This window comes from Heteronotia binoei, chromosome 13 (genome assembly GCF_032191835.1).
Source record: "Heteronotia binoei isolate CCM8104 ecotype False Entrance Well chromosome 13, APGP_CSIRO_Hbin_v1, whole genome shotgun sequence".
NCBI lineage: Eukaryota > Metazoa > Chordata > Lepidosauria > Squamata > Gekkonidae > Heteronotia > Heteronotia binoei.
In genome coordinates, this window is record NC_083235.1 from 38,967,543 (window position 1) to 38,987,699 (window position 20,157).

The 20,157-nt window shown below is 45.8% G+C and overlaps 1 protein-coding gene across 1 annotated transcript in view; it reads left to right on the forward strand.

Moving 5' to 3' along the window:
• Positions 1-20,157, forward strand: part of TRIM25 (tripartite motif containing 25) — a 28,731-nt gene continuing 8,574 nt past the window's right edge. Inside the window, exons 1-6 of the mRNA XM_060252277.1 lie at positions 1-928; positions 2,921-3,016; positions 4,474-4,707; positions 6,587-6,743; positions 8,237-8,329; positions 9,813-9,866. Coding sequence (XP_060108260.1) covers positions 329-928; positions 2,921-3,016; positions 4,474-4,707; positions 6,587-6,743; positions 8,237-8,329; positions 9,813-9,866 — 1,234 coding nt within the window. The 5' untranslated portion in view covers positions 1-328. The remainder of the gene's footprint in view (positions 929-2,920; positions 3,017-4,473; positions 4,708-6,586; positions 6,744-8,236; positions 8,330-9,812; positions 9,867-20,157) is intronic.

Sequence of the window (20,157 nt, forward strand, 5' to 3'; positions counted from 1 at the left end):
GCTCCTCTCAGGCCAGCGCTGCCATGGAAAGAGGAGCCCACGCGTAGCGGACCTGCCGTCTTTGCAAAGAGGTCGTTAGGAAGGAGGGCCGTTCTGCAATCTTTCTATCAGCATGATCCAGAGGAAGGAAGGAGCAATTGCCGAAGGGCCAACGAGCAACAGTTTGCTTTCAGATTCGCTCTCGAGAGATGTTTAACTGGCGGCGCCCGCCCCTCTTGCCACGTGATTTCTAGGAATAGGCAAGCGGCTAGCTCGCGTTGAGTTTCACTTTCTTCGGCTTTGTGCTGGCTCGTCGTTGCAGTTGCAGCAGCCTGTCTTCGGTGCGGCCATGGCGGAGCTGCTGAGGGCGTCGTCCATCTCTTCCCTGGCAGGCTTGGAAGAGGAGCTGACTTGCTCCATCTGCCTGTGCGTCTTCGAGAGCCCGGTCACGACGCCGTGCGGCCACAACTTCTGCTTGCCATGCCTGGAGATGACTTGGGGGGACGGGGCAGCCAGCACCTTCAGCTGCCCCCAGTGCAGGAGCACCTTCGTCAGCCGGCCGGAGCTGAAGAAGAACACGGTGCTGTGCAAGGTGGTGGAGCAGCTGCAGGGCACCCAGGAGGTCTCCAAGGAGAAGGGCTGGGACGGAAGCAAACCCCCCAGAGTGGCCTGTGACAGTTGCTTGGAGGCGGAGGCGGCCAAGACCTGCCTCACCTGCATGGCCTCCTTCTGCCAGGAGCACCTGAGGCCTCACCTGGACAGCCCAGCCTTCCAAGGCCACCAGTTATCCCTGCCCATGAAGGACTTGCAGCAGAGGAAATGCCAGACCCACAACAAGCTCCTGGACTTCTACTGCAAGGAACACGCCGCCTGCATCTGCTGCATATGCCTGGTCAAGCACAAGTTGTGCACCTGCGTCCCTATGCAAGAGGCCAAGGGGGCCAAGGAGGTGAGTCGTGGGAAGTGGGGTGGCCCGTTCCATATTAGTGAGGGAGCTCTTGGGCCTTCAGTCCAGATGCTTTCTCTAAAGCCCTGAGGGACAGGAGTATTTGGGGGGGGGGGGGGAATAAGAAGAAGATATTGGATTTATTGGATACAAGAAGGGGTGTTGATTCCGACTGAGTTTTTGACCTGTTCAGCTCTGGGGGGTTCTTTGCAATTACTGGAGAACTTGGGTGGTGGAGTGGTCATAGTTGTTTGTATGGATACCCTGGGATTACTGGAAGTGAGCAGGCTTGCGGAGACATGCAAACGTGTCTGAAGAGTACCAGCCAGTGTTGCACAGTCTTTTGTGAAGCTCCATGAAGACGTTGCCCCCCTCCCAAAAACCCCCAAAGAGATGGTATACAGAGTGCCACTTCAGCTTGTTGGGAAGTGCAGAAGTACCAGTCAGGTAAAGAGAAATGACATGAAGAAAGAAGTGGCCGAGCCAGTTGGGAAATACCAACTGTCATCCAATTATGGACAAACATGGAAGTGTTTATGTGAGGTTAGGCTGGGGGGAGATTTGCCGTCAAGTTTCAGCCAACTTATAGTGAACATGTAGGGTTTTTAAGGTAAGAGACTAACACATGTGGTTTGCCATTGCCTGTCTCTGCATGGTGATCCTGGTATTCCTTGGTGTCTTCCATCCAAATACTACCCAGCCCAGGGCAGACCCTGCTTAGCTTCCAAGATATGACAATATCATACTAGCCTGGGCTACTCATGTCAGGGTATGGGGTAAGCAGAGACCTGTTTTCAGATGAATTGAGAAATGGGCAGAATTCTGTGTCCAGGCATTGGGTCGGGAGATTTCCCCTTCATTCCACACACTCGTTATGGGAAAGCTTCTCAAAGTTGTGTATATTTTACACTGTCTCACAAAGATTCATCTCAGTATATGACATTGAGCTCAGTTAATCACAAAATCTACTTCTCAGTCTCCTGTTTTGGTTTGCAAATGGCCCTTATGTTTTCCCATCTATCTTTGGGAGAGGAGTCCTTGCTTGGTTGGCCTTCATTGCTTGAATTTTAGCAAGTGGTTCCTACAGGGGTCCCCAACCCTTTTCAGCTTGTAGGCACTTTTGGAATTCTGACACAGAGTACTGGAGCAACTATAAAATGGCTGCCATAGAAGGCTAGGCCGCCAACCACAAAATGTCGAATTCTTCAACATTTAAAACTGAAGACTTTTTAAAATGAATGTGTTATTTATATATTTTACATTCAACAGCTTACCTCTACTGTCACAGCGAAGGTTCTTGTGTTGTGGCAGCTGATGCTGAAGCAACTTTTAAAAAATCTGTATAGCAGTCTGATCTCCGAAGACCTGCTTGGCAGAAGCCCTACCTGGCCTTTCTAAAACCACTTGGTGCGTGCCAGGAAAGGAGATGGTGGATGCCATGTTCTCCATGGGCACCATCTTGAGGATTCCTGGGTCACTAGCTTTCTTGGGTCATCTTTTATAACTGGGAGGGGGGGAGAGCCTTGCTGGTAAATGAATTTCTTAGAAGCTGGTCCACATCCTCCTATTTTGAAAGGCCTTTAGGCTATGGAGAGATTTGAGGGTTGAGTTTTCATGGGACCAGACTTGAATTTTATAAGGCACTGTTGACTGACACTGACAGATTTTATGCTGCACGTCTGTTTATTGATTTTGCTGTACTTCTGGTTCTCTGAGATCTGCTTGGAATCCTTTTAGGTAAGAAAGCAGGATACATTTCATGTATAAACTTGAGAAGTCATATTCCATTTTCCCTCTTTAAAAAGAACAAACCTTGGCTTTAAATTTGACCTTTGTAACCTGAGAATGAGTCAACTCTACTCTGCAACAGCATTTTCTCTGACCTTTCACTGCTCAAAGTGGGTGAAGGCAGTGTTGTTTGGAGCAGAACAGGGCCTTACTGGTAGCCCTAATGGTTTTTCATGTTCTAAAACTGAACATTCTATTTCTTAACAGTCTCAGTTGAAGAACAGACTGACAGAACTCTATGCTCTAAATGAGAAAGCTTCACAGTCCTTGGATCAAGTACGGGTGCAGCAGAAACAAATCAGTGTAAGTTAATTTATTTTAATTACAGCTTGATTTGGAGTGTGAGTTAGCACTAGAGTGCATGGTGTAGTGGTTAGACCAGGGGTGTCGAACTCATTTGTTGTGAGGGCCGGATCTGACATAAACCTTGTTGGGATGAGCCATCTGTGTCATAAGATGTAATGCCAGGTAGCAGAGAGATACATTTTATAAAGGACACAGAGACAAACACAACGTTTTTAAAAAATAAAATAAAACATGCTTAAAAGATAAGCACTCTTGCAATATTTTCTTTATTTAACTCTAAATTATTGCTTCAAAATCTGGAGACGCTGTATGCGCTGTAGCAATCTTCCTTATGCTGTTCGGTTGCTGTTCAGGTTTATATCTGTAAAAGCAAACCTACTTTTAATTTATAGACATTCATTACAGAAATCTCATGGTCAGTTCTTTGAGCCTAGAACCTAGGAGAAATGGCTGGGTATTGTGAGCTTTTGTACATAAATTGTTTTGTATGCTGGTCAAGAACATGTGGAGGCATCATGACACAGAGTAAGGGCTATGTGTTTGTCTTCAAAACTATAATCTTCCCAGAAAAATAACTGCAACTCCTATGAGGCAGTGCAAGAATAGAAAGAAAGCCATGTATAGTGATCAGAATCAGTCTACATATCTGGGAAGCCTAGGTTAAAAATCCACAGCCTAGAAAGCAAATGTGCTGGGTGAACTTGGCCTGGACACACACTCTCATTCTCATCCACCTCACTGGCTTGTTATTCCTCTTTTAAATAGTTCACATTGCTTTCCTACTGAGAAAGACTAGATCATGAAGGCATGAATACAGTGAAAAGGGGGAGGCAAACCCAGTTGCATCCAGGAGAGCATTTAGCTCTGTAGCTCCTGTGTGATTGAGCAAGCCTGGCAAAGCAAGCTGTATTGGAGAAGGAAGCAAACAGCTGTTTGCTCGTGGGCCTGATAGGACCCCTCTGGGGACCTAATCCAGCTCCTGGGCTGCATGTTTGACACCCCTGGGTTAGACTGTTTGACTACAATGGACCAGGTGCAAGTCCTCAGTTGTCCTCTGAAGCTCCTTGGGCACCCTTGGACCAGTCCTTATTTCAAACCTATTTTGTGGGATTGTTGAGAAGATAAAAGGGAATATTTCTATTTGCTACTGCTAGTACCCTGGAGGAAGGACAGGATAACAATGCAATATATAATTGATAGAATAATTCAGACAGCTTTATTCAGTAGTTACTTGAAGTACTTTATTGAATTTTTGGGAGTTTCATAATCCCGGAGAATGAGCCTATGAAGAGTGATTGCAGTTTGAGCCCATCCTCTGCATGTAGGATTGCACAGATATTTTACAAAAATCAGACTACAGCAGACTGTACCACTTTAGACAGTGTGGTGCACTGCCCTTTGGCCCCATTACCCACTTGACCGTCTGTGAACTATCTCCAAATGTTTCTCTTCAGGAGATAGCTGCTCGCAAAATGGATTTGTTGAGGGCAGAGTTCCAGGAAATGATAGCATTAATTAAAGAAGAAGAAAAAGCAGCGATGACCAACGTTGCAGCAGAAGAGAAAAGAGTTAAAGACAAGTTTGAGTATGTCCATACCATCTTGGGCCGGAAGAAAAAGGAAATCCAGGGGGAGAGAGACCAGATTGAAATGATGTTGATAGAAGATGATGACATTACATTTTTAAAGGTAAAAACTGTTTTGTTCAACTTTTCTGTATATGCCTCTTCTAAAAGGCTTAGAACTTTGATTCATTAGATTTAATGTAGGTAGAATAGGAATGTCATGCGTTTTCATCTGTTTATAACAGGTTATGCCTATGGTAGTTTGTATAGATTTTGATAGGCTGGGACAACAAGATTTGCTTATAAGACCTGGCATTCTATAAATTCTGAATGTCAGACAGATAATTTGCACTGTGTGTAGTACTATGACTTGGTGGTCTGTGGGTTACTGTAATTCAATCAGGGTTATCTTAAGCTTCCACGTGGTTGTTATTTTGGTAATAAGAACATAAGAAGATCCCTGCTGGATCAGACCAGTCCAACAGCCTGTCTCACACAATGGCCAACCAGTTCTGCTGGACAGCTAACAGTAGGGTATAGAGGCCAAGGCCTTTCTCTGATATTGCCTTCTGGTTCTGGGGTTCAGAGGTTCTCTAAGTCACGATGGCTAGTAGCCACTAATAGACTTTCCATGTATGAATCCATCTAATCCCCCTTTAAAGCTGTTTATTTCTGTGGCCATCACTACACCTTCCACATTTTAATCACTCTGTGGGTAGTGTTTCCTTTTGTCCACCCTGAACCTTCTGTCCATCAGTTTCATTGTATGCCCTTGAGTTCTAGTATTTTGGAGGAAAAAATTCTTCATCAACTCTCCTCCACCCCATGCATAATTTTATAAACCTCTATCATGTCCCCTCCACCCCCCTCCTTAGTTGTCTCTTTTCTAACCTGTAAAGTCCCAGACTCTTCAACCTTTCCTCCACCCCCCTAATAATCTTGGTTGCCTTCCTCTGTACTTTTTCCAACTCTGCAATGTCCTTTTTGAGATATGGTGGCCAGAACTGTACACAGAATTCCAAATGAGGCCGCACCATAGATCTACGCAGGGGAATTACAACATGAGACATTTTATTCTCAGTCCCTTTCCTAATAATCCCTAACGTACAGTTTGCATTTTCCACCACTGCAGCATATTGGGTTAACACTTTAATTGATCTACCTGTTATGACCACAAGATCTTTTTTCCTCTCAATCTCAGCAAGTTCATACCTTGTCAGCTTGTACTTGAAGTTGAGATCCCCCCTCCCATACCTCCTCACAAGTGGGTATGTTGGATCAGCACAAGATGACTTACAGTCAGCAAAACAATATATTAAAAATAGTTGGAAACTGAAAACACCAATGTAACACTGAAGAAGTGTTTAAGTTAAACCAGGAGCAGCTGAAAAGTTAGATTCTGTGGTCAACCATAGGAAAGGAAGAAAGGAAATATCTTCCCCATGTTGCAAAAGCCCATGAAGGATCAGGAGACTTTGCCAGGTATGTAGAAGGCTTAAGAGAGATACTTGGTTAATGGCTCTCAGGATACAGTTCTAAAAACAGGGTACCACCACTGAAAATGTCCTCTGCCTGGTTGCCACTCCCCCTAATGTTAAAGAGTGGAGCACCTAGAGCAGGACCTGTGAAGATAATCTCAACAGGTTTGTACGGGAAGAGGTAATTGTTCAGGCCCCACATTGTTTCATTTTTTTAAAGGTCAGAACCAGCACTAGGAACCAAACTAAGCTAGGAGTACATATTGCAAAGAAAATCCCAACAATGAGTTAGTTGGTTGTGCATGTGCTGAAACACATATGTTACTGTGTGATAAGACTCAACTTTCACAACACATGGGACATTTTGTAGTATTACACTTGACCAAGCATGAGAAAATACTGCTGGGTGGTAAGTTGGTGGTCTTTGTTGATTCATAATGAGTGAAGCGTCCCTGTTACATTCAAGATAACGGGAATCCTTAGTTGACAGAGTGTGAATCTTCACAATTTTCTGTTTTATTTCAGAAGGCAGCTAAACTGCGGCAGTCCTCTATCAAAGATGTATTCATTCCCAAGATAGATTTGGATCAAAACTTGATACATACAATTTATCAAAAAGCATTTGTCCTTAAAGAAACAGTAAAGCAGCTTGTGGCTCAGCCCCAGGAGAAGAAAACAGAAGGTGCTTAATTTGATACAAATCAGCATGTTCAAATTTCAGAGACTTGACTCGCTTTGTTAACAGTTGTGGGGATAGTTATTCTTCAGGTTTGCTTAACTATTGCTTATAAGAGCCCCATGGCGCAGAGTGGTAAAGCTGCAGTATTGCAGTCAGAGCCCTCTGCTCACGACCTGAGTTCGATCCCAGCGGAAGCTGGTTCAAGTAGCCAGCTCCAGTTTGACTCAGCCTTCCAAGGTCAGTAAAATGAGTACCCAGCTTGTTGGGGGGGGGGGGGGAAGCATAGATGACTGGGAAAGGCAATGGCAAACCCGCCCGTTAAAAGTCTGCCGTGAAAACGTTGTGAAAGCAACATCATTCCAGAGTCTAAAATGACTGGTGCTTGCACAGGGGAATACCTTTACCTTTTAACTATTGCTTGGAATATCAGGAAACCACAGTGTCCTTGCAAACTTACATGTAACTATCCATGATGTTATAGGTTTACTGTGGAATCCTTAAAAGACTGACCAATGCATCCTTTTGTAGCAGGAACCCCCTGCAATATGTAATTAGTGGTTTGGTCAGTGACAGATTAAGCCAAAGGCAAAATCAGGAAAACAGCTGTTTATTGAAATAACATGCATGCATGGGTCAGACTTTTGGCTAGTGCCGGGATCTAAAAGTCTGAACCCCGATTTAAGGAAGAACACAAATTTTTATAGCTGTAATTCTAATACATCAGCATGATCAATCATACAGGAACTGGGTGGAGATGCAAGGCGGAGCAGGGTTGGTGCTTTTAGGTACTTTCCATGTATGGCATTATTATTTACAATCACAAGGCAAGCTTAACGGCAATTTTCCGGTATAATACACATGTTATTCTTAGCATCTTTGGGGCTTCTCCAGGAATTTCTCCCGGGGCACAATGTATAGATATTTCTGTTCCAGTAAGCATTTAGCATGTTGCAATTTCAAATTCTCTGTTTGCTGCTCTTTGTTCCCACAAGCTGACCACACTGCTAGCTTCCTTAACTCGCCTGGGACTTTTTAAGCAAGGCAAGGGGAAGATTTCACATCATGTATGCCTTTTAAACTTTCTTTATTCAAGCTCCCCCCCCCAACCCAGCCTATTCAGGTTGATTTCATTTATCTATTTATTTATGTATCTAATTTTGATCTATATCGATCCCCGCTGCTATACTTTCAGATTTGACTTGGATTTATGTGTGAATCATCTGGTCAGGTTGAGAATCTCAGCCTCATTCTTTTCATCTTATAAAATGGGCATAGAAGTGGCACACAGATTGTCCTTGTGTGTTTCTCTGCATTGTAGCATCACCTGTCCCTTCTCAACTGTCTGCAGATGCAGAACTGGAAACAAGAAGAATAAGATCTCCCTATATCCCTGAATCCCATACAACACACCCCCTATTACAAGGAGATGCCCAGTGCAGAGCTAGTAATGAGGCTGGTTTCATTCATATCACTACATGTGTATAATTTCTTTACAGGAAACGTACCCTGGAAACCTAAGCCGCTAATGACAATGGGGCAACCGGGAAAAAACGTTCCCCAACAACCAGCAAAAAAGAACGCTCTGTCAAGTAAGGATAGAATGCAAGTCCTGCATGCCAAATTCTTCATGGTAGCAAATATTAGCTAGAGATGGACATAGATTTTTAGGAGGATTGAAGATGTTATAATAGAGACATTGTTGTTGTGTAGACACATTCCTTTTGTTCTGTCAGAATTAATGGTTAGATGTGTGTGCAGATTGCTGACATTAGTACCTTCATAGCTTTTTCAGACTGTTGTTGGTACTGTTGTTGTTAGCTGGAGATATAAGGAGACTGGAAGGGGTATTCAGAGAATTCTGAACTGTTGAGCATCTTGGGGGGGGTGTCTAAAGAGTATGGAGTAACAGATTGAAATTGTTTTACAGATTTTATTGTGAAAATGTTAGGGATTGCATAAACTGAATACTGAAAAGGTAATGTATGTTTGTAGATAGGGATTCTTGGTGGGTAGATACAAGCTTTTCTGTCTTTTAATCAAATGCTTGCCTGAAAATCTCCAAATCCCACCTGGTTTTGGTTGTGTCTGGGGAAGCTGGAAATTTTACAACAGTATCTTTCTGGCTGGGCAGACAGTGTATCAGTCATTGTATAATGCCAGGTATGCCACATGCTACACATTGTCCAGCATATCTTATGAATGGGTACAGATGTGTATACCAATGGCTGTTACTTATGGTAGCAAAGTGGAGAGCCCTATATTCAGAAGCAGAATTCTAGATTATTTGTCTCAACTCATAGGATGTGTCTTATGACCATGTGTGCTGATGACAAATTGAATCCACATTCATTCATTATGCTTAGTATGAAATAACTTGTCCAGAGAAGTGCAAACTATCCCAGTGTTTTTCAGGTTCAAGTATACTGAACAAAAAAAATGGTATTTTCTGATATTTCCAAATCCCAGTACTGGTATGGTATTTGGATTTGGGAATTTTTTGGAAATCCAGAATTCTTTGACTTCATATGGGGACCATTGGTCTCCATAGGGTATAATGTTTCAAAAAGATTAGACCAGGGAGTCCAATTCTATAGGCCCCCAAAGATGGTGCTTCCATCCTACATTGAAACAAATGGAGGTGGGAAAAGGTATTTAAAGGGATCATGCTCCCTTTAAATGATTTCTCCACGCTGTGACTCCACAGTGTGAGTGAACTCTGAAAGCATTTATAAAGGGACTTATATGGCAGCCCCAAAAAATCCCAAATATTTTGGGGATTTTTTGGGGGCACCACCATTTTGGATAGCTGAAAAACAGCCAAATAAAGTGTCTAAAAGAATATCTGGAGAATACTGACACTGTATTTTTTGGATATTTTTCTGGGTGCAATTTAGCCAAATGCACACCCCTACTTGTCTCACTTTGCTTTAAGACTGGAAACTATTATCTGCTTGCGAGTCATTGCATTGTACTTTGTGTGCTCAGGGTTTTGTTTTGTTTTTTTGGTGACTCCTGCTTCATGAATTCTATTTTCTGTTTTTGTTCTTGGGTCTGTGTTCTTCCTTCCCAAAGATGCTTCAAAAGATGCTGCTAAGGAGTCAAATGAGGAGGATGCTGCAGAGACCAGTGAGTGCTGATCAGCATTAGTTTCATTTGCTTTATATGCAAAGCAGAACTAGAGAGAGAGACTGGTGAATTTAGGTTTTGGGAGATTTAGGCTTGAGGGGTTTGATTGCTGAGCAGTTCTTCCAAGTAGGGAGAGAACAGCTTGCCCTTATGTTTCATTAAAGATATAATCCAGACTCCATAGATTTCTCATAGATCTGAAGAAAAGAAGAGGCAGCCCCAGCTTCATGGCCTTAATTTTACTGGAGTTATTTGCCTTTATTTGCCTTCCTAGGCTGTGTGACAAACTGTAGTCTGAATTTTGGATTTTGCTGTCTTTGGGCTGATGATTATTCTTGATGTGCTACTGGTCCCTCCCAACTCTGATCTGGACACAAGAAGCCATCTCATTCATTATGCTGTGTGGAGTCTCAGGAAGAACAAGATCTTTCTTTATCCCCTCCATTTGCCACTTAATCCTTCAACTGGGAATGGCAAGGATCGTACCCACATTTATCACTCTTTGTAAGATCTTGACATTTAATATTGGTTGATCTGGTTTTTTTTTGGGATTTATTTATAAAAAAAAAACAAACGTACTTTGCCAGTAATTCCTCAGAAAACCCATGCCTCCCTAAATCCCTGTATTCTTGGCTGGCTTCTAACAGCAGTGTCCTAAGACAGAATCTTAGTGGTCTTGTACTCTCCATCAATTGTAGCTAATACTTCATGATTATGAACTTAATTGTAGAAGCTGCTGCAGTAATATAATATCCACAGTGACAGTGGCAGCTCTAATGTTGCCTAGTGGAAAGGACAGTGTTAACTCTCTGAAAACTGTTTTTAGAGCAGTGTTTCTCACACTGTTACCCCAGTTTGGGAATTCATAGACCAAATGAGAAACAACTTGTACTTCAAAAGCCCACAAAGCGGCAATAGGCACTATAAATTGGCTCTTTTTTTAAAAAGCAAGTGTCTGTTGAACTACTAGCTGCCTTGGTGGTGGTGTGGCAGGTTGAATTTAATGACCAGGAGAATTAATTAAGGAAAATTGATTGAGGCCCCAAAGCCTGGGGAATGCAGGGAAAGAAATTAAAGTGTGTGTGATGTGAAATCTGTCTATCGGCTTGCAAAAGAGAACTGAAGCTGTGGCCTACCGTAAAGAAGAAGCAGCTTTGTGGTTAGCTGTGCTTTGCTTCTTGCCAAGAGCTTGCTGAAACAGAATGTAGAAGTATATGGCAACCCGGGAGAAATTCCTGGAGACGCTTAAAGATGTGAAGCAGTGACACTTGCTGACATTAGATGCATTACACGGGAAGTTGTTGGTTAGGCCAAAAACCTCAGTATACATGGGAAATGGTTAGCTTCATCTACACAGGAAACTATGTGGTAAAAGATGTTGTGAATGCAAAAGGTAAAGACCATGTCTGGAAAGCGTGTACCAAGTGCCTGAGGTGCACCACTCAAGTGTGGGTCTCCACCCTATTCCTGTATGATGTATTATCCTGAATGATGTATGATCAATGCAAGCTATAAAAGCTCATGTGCTTCCTTGTACCAGGGTTCAGACTTGACCTTTGGGCATGAGCCCTCAGTCTGACCTCATGTATGCATGATGTGAATCAAGAATGCTGTTTTCCTGATTTTGCTTCCAGCCTGATCTGTCACTGAACCAAACCACTAAGTGACTCTTGCAGACGGCTTTCTGCTACATTGGAAAGAGCTATCAAGCTGCAGCTGTAATGGCAATGCTGTAGGGCAGCAGTGACCAAACTGTGACTAGGGAGCCATATATGGTCCTCTCACACATATTGTGTGGCTCTCAAAGCCCCCACCACCCCAATTGGCTGGCTAGGAGAAGGTATTTGTTTCTTAAAATCACTTTGCCAAGCCAGCTGGCAGCTTGCAGAGTGCATTTAAAGTTAAAGTTGCTTTCTTTCCACCTCACTTCTTCCTCCTATCCCCCATCCAATTGTCGTCTTTCCTTCCTGTCTTGTGGCTCAAACATCTGATGTTTGTTCTATGTGGCTCTTACATTAAGCAAGTTTGGCCACCACTGCTGTAGGGTTTTCAAGACAAGAGACTAAGAGGTGGTTTTCTATTGTTTGCCTCTGCAGAGAGGCTGTGGATTCCCATCCAAGTAGTAACCAGGGCCAACCCTGCTTAGCTTCTGAGAGCTGATGAGATCATGCTAGCTTGGGCCACCCAGGTCAGAGCACTAGCACTTCAAGCTTTAAATAGTGGGTCCTCACATGCCCAAAGATTTAAATAGTTTTAATAATTAAGTTTTGGTCAGATTCTTATTATCAGTCTCATTTCACACTCATTTTGTTTTGATGTGCTAATTTCCCACAAGTAGAATAGTTGTTGGTATTAGCTAGTTGGAACAAGCCAGCGGCTTACATTGCTTGGGCTATTCTGTGTGCTGATGGCATTGTGTATATGGGTGTGTGCTGTTCTGGCTTGCAGCAGTTCAAAGGTGACTGGATGGGGGTGCTGGCTGCTTCACTTAGTTTTTAGTAGGCTTAGGAAAACAGCTTGCTGGGACACACCTTAGTTTGACTTCTTAACAAATGCTTGGGAAATGAAACTGCTGCTAGGACTGCCCGCAATCTGGAGGAGAAAAAAATGTCCTGTCCCTTTAACAGGCTTAAAGGGGGTGTTGTTCCTTTTATTATTATGCTTCTCTGAACAAAGCTCTTGAGCAAAGCCAAAACAAATGCAAAACAGTAAATATTAAAATATGTGAATTAAAATGCATCTGTTTAATAGCACAGAGAAACCACAAGTGCTACAAATTCAGCAACAGAATATGTTATGTCCAAATTGGTGTCTGCCGGCAAAAAAGAGATCATGAGGGATTTGACAGGTAGCTAATATTTACTCAAAATAGATGTCATCCAGAGGTCCTGAGTAGTGTCTATTGATCATAGAATAAGATCTTGGTCTCTGTTACTAGGGGATTTGATCTTGATTACTGTTACTGAGAGTAACATGCAAGAGACTGCGGTTGGCAACAACCTGGAGAGAAGTTACTTCCCCCTTTAAGAGAGGCTCAATAATGTGGAAATGAGCAGCTGAAACTTTACATGGGATAGAGGTAAATAACATCACCTGATAAATAACATCTCTCAGTAACAGTAAGGACAGGTTTCTTACCTGTAACTGATGATCTTCATCGTGGTCTCTGTGCAGTCCCACATATGGGTTTATCCGCAGGATCGAGCCCATCTCGGAGAATTCAAAGCAATCCTAAAGCGTTATTTTTGGCGCGCCTTTCCCCTCGTCCCGGGGAGGGGGCAGCGACTGCGCATGCCCAGACGAGGGGGAGGCGGCCAACCCACTCAGTTTCTTCTTTACCGCCGTCCGGAAAACACCTATCTCGCTGATCTCCCGCTTCATTGCAGTCCTCTCTGATCTACGTTCCCGCTCCTGATCTACATTCTTCTTCTTCGATTCCTCTCTCTTCATTCTGGTATCGTTAAAAAAAAAAAAAAACTTTCTCTTTACTTCCTTTCGGCCCCTCTTCCCCCCCCCCCCTCTTTCCGGGCGGATGGAAGGGAAGGGTAGAGAAAAAATTACCTTTAAGAGGTGCGCTCGCTGTTCGGCAAAACTTCCTTCTACCGACGGGCACTCTCTCTGCCTCGAGGAGGCTCACCGAACCGACTCGTGCGCACACTGCAGCCAGTTCGGCAAGCAGGCGAGAAAAAACCGCGCGGCAAGACTCAGAAGCCATTTGCTAGAGTCCGCTCTACACCCCAAAATGGCGCAAGCCGCGACCTCGCAATCATCGCCGTCTTCCCTACTTCTGAAGGGAACGACTCAGCCGGTGGCTTCCGTGGCTCAGATTCCCAGCAAGCATAAATCCGGCAAACACCACAAGAAATCTGACGACTCCAAGAAACGGCATCGTACCGAGTCGATCCCGAGGGACCCTTCGAACTTGACTCCGAAGGATTCCTCGAACCCGGAGTCTCCAAAGAGGCAAAAATTGGCTCATAAGACACTCGAACCCGACGACGCGATTCGACCCCCTCTCGAACCCATCATGACCTCCTATATTTAGACCTCCTACGCCTCGACCTTCCTCGACGGCTGTCGCCTCGGCTTCGACATCCTCCTCGACACCGGCTATCACGCCTTTGGAAATCGTGCGCATAGATTCTAGATCACCATCGGTGCACGAGTCACCTCCAGACCAAATCCTAGGTACCGAGTCCCCGACTTCGTCCAGGAGCCAGCACCCGATTCCTCTCCAGGAACGCTTCCGTGAGCTCCCCACGCTACAGCCAATCACTTCACCGCTTCGACCGATCTCCTCACCGGAATTAAGGAGGAACCCCTCGACTCCGAGAAACCCTCCCCGGCTCCGAGAGGATAGATCCCGAAGTGCACACAGAGACCGCTACTATTATTTTTCACCTTCGAGGTCGAGATCCCCATCTCCTTCCAGATACCATAGATACTATAGATCGCCCTCTTACGGCTCCTACAGACATCGCACCCGAGATGACCTTCGGACCCGTGAAAACTCCAGACACCGAGAACGGGCTTATTACAGGGACTACTCCCGCGAGCGCGACCGCCCTCGGTACCGAGACCAGTCTCCTCGTCAGTATCGAGACCAGTCTCCTCATCAGCAACGTGACCCCAGGCCTAAACTGTTGTCACCTATCAAGCCGGCGAAACCACCTACACTGGAGCTTCCTGCACCCGAGCAGCTCCGAAAGACCCCAGAGGTTGACACCGTAGATGACTCGGAGGCTGAACAGTCCGTATCATCCAGTTCCTCAGCTTCAAACCTCCATTCTCCTGATTTGGACATAGCCAAGCCGGCAGACCTCTCTCCTTCAGAGGGCCCCAAGTCATACCTGGACCTTCTATCCAACATGGCTACATTTCTGAACGTGAAGCTAACTTCTGACGTCCCTAGAGTATCTGATGTGGTCTATGACCTCGTTAATGCAGACCTCCCTACGGGATCTTCTTTCCCTATGCTCCCAGTCCATTTGGAAACCCTAAAGGAAGCCTGGGACAAGCCGGCTTCTGTCCCTCCGACGTCCAAGAGAGTTGAGGCACTATACAAGGTGCATGCACCAGAGTCAAAGTTCCTCTTCAGTCACCCAGCTCCCAACTCTATGATCGTCCACTCTTCCTCTAAATCCAAACAAACTAGGCACCCTGTTCCTCCTGAGAAGGAAGGTAAAAACTAGATACCATTGGGAGAAAAATTTACTCCCTCACTACTGCGACTACCAAGATCCATAATTACATGGCATATTTTTCTGCCTACGCCTACAACCTCACTTCACAGCTGAGTTCCTTGGTCACCGCCCTACCGGAACCTGCCCAGAAGCAAGCCAATCATGCCCTGCAGGAACTTTCTAAAGTGACCAAACAGATAAATACTGCCCGTCACGCAGCCCAATGCTCCTCCAAGACATTAGCTTCAGCCATCGCCCTGCGCAGACACGCATGGCTCAGATCTTCTTCCCTACAGCTGGATATCAAATTTAAAATTGAGGATTTACCATTTGATGGTCTTGGACTATTTAATGCCACTACGGATGACATACTCACCAACGTCGACGATAGCAGGAAACGAGCAAAGCGGCTAGGAGTCACCCAGCCACAATCCATTTCCAAGCAGAGGCCCTGGAGGCCCAATTACTTCAAACGGTCCAGATCTCCTCGTCAAAATGAACCTTGGAGGCGCAAGCCTACCTAAACTAAGCAGCCATTCCAACAAAGGGCTCGCCCTCAAACCTCAAAGAAGACAACACCCCCCAACAAGCAGTCTCTTTGACTCCCCTGCCTCCCTTCCGACTCCCTTTCTCTCAGACATCAGACTTCAGCCGTTCTTCCACAACTGGGAAGCCATAACATCCGACTCCTGGGTACTCTCAATCATTCTAAACGGGTACTCAATAGAGTTCAATTCGACCCCAACTCACCGCAGGTTCATCTCTACTCCTCCGTCACCCCATCTTCTCCAGGAAGTAGCAACCTTGCTGGCCAAGGGGGCCATAGAACCAGTTCCCCTCCCATACCATTGCACAGGGTTCTACTCCCGCTACTTCCTTGTTCCAAAGAGGGACGGGGGCCTGCGTCCCATTCTAGATCTCAGAAAACTCAATCACCATATTCATCACAAGAAATTTCGGATGGTCACACTTCAATCCATCCTTCCGTTGCTCCCAGGACAAGCCTGGATGGCTTCCATAGATCTCCAAGACGCATACTTTCACCTCTCCATCAGCCATCATCACAGGAGATTTCTCAGATTCGCCATAGGGGATCAACACTACCAATTCCGTGCTCTCCCCTTCGGCCTTTCCACGGCCCCGAGAGTATTCACCAAATGCATGGCCGTAGTAGTAGCGACTCTGAGACAACACCTCCAAATCGAACCTAACACCTACTCAATCCATTCAATTTATAGGGGCTCATCTCTCGACTCTGTCATGCAGGGCATATCTACCAGAAGACAGAGCACAACACATCATGTCTCTGGCCAGGGACATTATTCTTCATCGCTCCCAGACAGCTTTTACTTTTCAGAGAATGCTAGGCCTCATGGCCGCCACCACCTCTGTGCTCCTGTTTGCCAAACTACATATGCGCCCTCTTCAGCTTTGGTTCGTGAGGACCATTCATCCTCAGCGTCAACATCAGCTCACTCTACTCACTATTCCGGCTCACATCATTCCATCTCTCAAATGGTGGACTGTGCGCCATCACCTTCTCAGGGGAATGTCCTTTGCTCGGACTCCTCCCTCGGTGATTGTCACTACGGACGCTTCGAAGTGGGGATGGGGAGCCCACTTACGACAGCTCACCGTACAGGGCCAATGGACAGAATACGAACGCTCCCTTCACATAAATTGCCTGGAGTTGATGGCAGTTCACAGGGCTCTGCGGTCCTTTCTCCCCTCACTCCACAACAAGCATGTCCAAGTCGCTTCGGACAATGTTGCAACTGTCTTCTACATAAACCGACAGGGGGGCACTGCTTCCATCAGACTGTGCAAGAGAGCCCTGAGCCTATGGCACTGGAGCATTGCCCACGGCATTTTCCTATCTGCAGTACATCTACCCGGAATCCAAAATACGCAAGCGGACACTCTGAGTCGACATCCCATCAACGATCACGAGTGGTCCATCAACCGCCGTTATCTCCTTCCCGTGTTTCGGGAGTTCGGTACACCGGACGTAGATGCCTTTGCAACGCAAGACAACACTCAATGCCCACGCTTCTTCACCCGCGGCCAGCCGTCTCCACTGTCAGCAGGGGACGCCTTCCTACAATCCTGGAACGGCCTAATGTTGTACATGTTTCCACCAATTCCTCTCATCACGAGAGTATTGCAGAAAATCATGACGGACAATGCCAATTGCATCTTAGTGACTCCGTGGTGGCCACGTCAACCGTGGTTTACCACTCTCCTTCTGCTGTCTCACGGACTCTTTCTCCGCCTCCCGCAGACTCAGGACCTCCTTTCTCAGCAGAGGGGCAGGGTTCTTCATCACAACCCTACTCTCCTCCGACTTACAGCATGGAGAATCAATTCCTAACTTTCACACCGGAGGTCCGTCATATCATCCTCAATGCTAGGAAACCAGCCACCAGAAAGGCCTATGACCTCAAGTGGAAGCGTTTCTCTAAGTATGCAGAATTACATTCCTTTCAACCTGAGGCGGCAAATATTAATCAGATTTTAACCTACACCCTGACACTCTCCAAAGCTGGTCTCTCTCACTCCTCTCTGAAAGTGCACTTGGCAGCTATTTCGGCATTCCATCCTCGCATTGACGGCTCCACTGTATTCTCTCATTCCGCCACTAAGGCTTTCCTGAAGGGAATTTTCCACCTTCACCCTCCAATTCGCAAAATACAACCTGCTTGGAGCCTATCCTTGGTCCTCAGTCAGCTAATGAAGCCACCATTTGAGCCTATGGGTTCCATCTCCTTAAGCCTTTTGACATGGAAGACTGCCCTCCTAGTAGCCGTCACCACTGGCAAACGAGCAAGCGACATTTGCGCTTTCAGGTCAGACCCTCCGTACACCATTTTTCACCATGACAAGGTGGTGCTGCGCCCTGATCCTGCCTTTTTACCCAAGGTCGTATCGCCGTTCCACCTTGGGAAACCTTCCGTCTTGCCTGCGTTCTTCCAGAATCCTACAGACACAGCCCAACGCACTCTGCATCACCTAGACGTACGCAGAGCTCTGGCCTTCTACATCGAAAGGACTAAACAGTTCCGACAGGACAATAGACTCTTTGTCTCCTATGCTACCCATAATCAGGGTACCCGAATTTCTACTCAAAGATTCTCCAAGTGGATTACCTCCACGATATCTTTATGCTATGAACTGGCTAAGCAGCCCGTGCCTGAGCACTTGCGAGCTCGCTCTACCAGAGCTGTCGCAACCTCAACAGCCTTCTGTAAGGGCGTTCCGATGGAGGACATTTGCGCTGCAGCGGTCTGGTCGTCCCCATCTACCTTCGCCTCGCACTACGCTCTTGACGTTCGTGCCCGGCGTGACACATCCTTTGGGCAGGCTGTGCTGAGATCTATCTTCGACTAAGTCATCTGCGGACTTTGTGAGTACAAATTCATTTTGCTTATTCTACTCTAACTTGCAGATCTTTTTTACAGATCCAGCACCCGCCTCCTGCAAGGTAGCTTGCCAGTCACCCATATGTGGGACTGCACAGAGACCACAATGAAGATGGACAGGTTTCTTACCTGTAACTGATGATCTTCGAGTGGTCATCTGTGCAGTCACACATACCCACCCAGCCTTCCCCGCTGCTGGACTATCACATAATTTCACCTTATACACCTACCCGGCGGCGGGAAGAAACTGAGTGGGTTGGCCGCCTTCCCCTCGTCTGGGCATGCGCAGTCGCTGCCCCCTCCCCGGGACGAGGGGAAAGGCGCGCCAAAAATAACGCTTTAGGATTGCTTTGAATTCTCCGAGATGGGCTCGATCCTGCGGATAAACCCATATGTGTGACTGCACAGATGACCACTCGAAGATCATCAGTTACAGGTAAGAAACCTGTCCTTACTGTTACTGAGAGATGTTATTTATCAGGTGATGTTATTTACCTCTATCCCATGTAAAGTTTCAGCTGCTCATTTCCACATTATTGAGCCTCTCTTAAAGGGGGAAGTAACTTCTCTCCAGGTTGTTGCCAACCGCAGTCTCTTGCATGGAAACGAAGGCTTAAGAAAGGCAGGATCTATACCAGGGGTGGCCAAACTTACTTAACATAAGAGCCACGTAGAATAAATGTCTGATGTTTGAGAGCAACGAGACATGAACAATAGATGTTTGAGAGCTGCAAGGGAGGGAGGAAAGCAAATAGATGGGGGGAGGAGAGGTTGAAATAAAGCAACTTTAAATGCATTCTCCAAGCCGCTGGCTGGCTTGGCTTGGAGAAGTGATTTAAAGAGAGAAATATCTTCACCAAGCCAGCCAACAGGGGCAGTGGGGGCTTACACCATATGTGTGAAAGAGCCACATGTGGCTCCCGAGCCACAGTTTGGCCACCCCTGGTCTATACAGATGTTGAAGCAGCACCATACAGCCATAGCAGAGGTTTTGCAGCTACTGTGATGGGCCATTGCCCTGACTGTGCTTAAAGATGCAGTTGAAGTTTGCACTATTCTTGCCTGGCTTCACTCGCTTTCAGTAGGAAGCTCTACCCTTTCTATTGCGTGACACCATATCTTCAACCAAGATTTCTTGTTTGCGAATGCAGCCACGCCTAATTCTGGCAAAACCCTTATAATGCAAGCATCCTGTGCAATCAGCAGGACAGCTTCTGTAGTTTTGGCATTGCATCATCATTTTGAGAGAGGTGGTAGAACACAGGCTTTGCACACAGAAGATTCTGGCTCTGGTCCTCAGAATCGTGAGTTTAAGGGGTTTCGCTAATAAGCACTGGGGAAAAAGTTTCTCTGCCTAAGGGCCAAATTAGACAGTACCATGTTGTGAGTCTATTAGGAGGACATGATGCCATTTTAGCACTTGTTTTTAACCTTTCAGAATGTCATGGGCCTGATCCTGATGAGGACCGTGGCATACAGGGGTAGGGAAGGTTCCTGTCTTCCAGCTCTGTGCAGTTTTTTCACATTTATATGCTGCCTTTCTCCCCAAAGCAGCTTAAATCATTCTTCTCTCCTCCATTTTATCCTCTCAGCTGGTTTGTGTTCTGCAGATGGTCCCAGGTTCAATCTCTGGCATCTCTAGTTAAAAGACACAGGTAGTAGGTGATGTGAAGACAGCTTGTTTCCTGA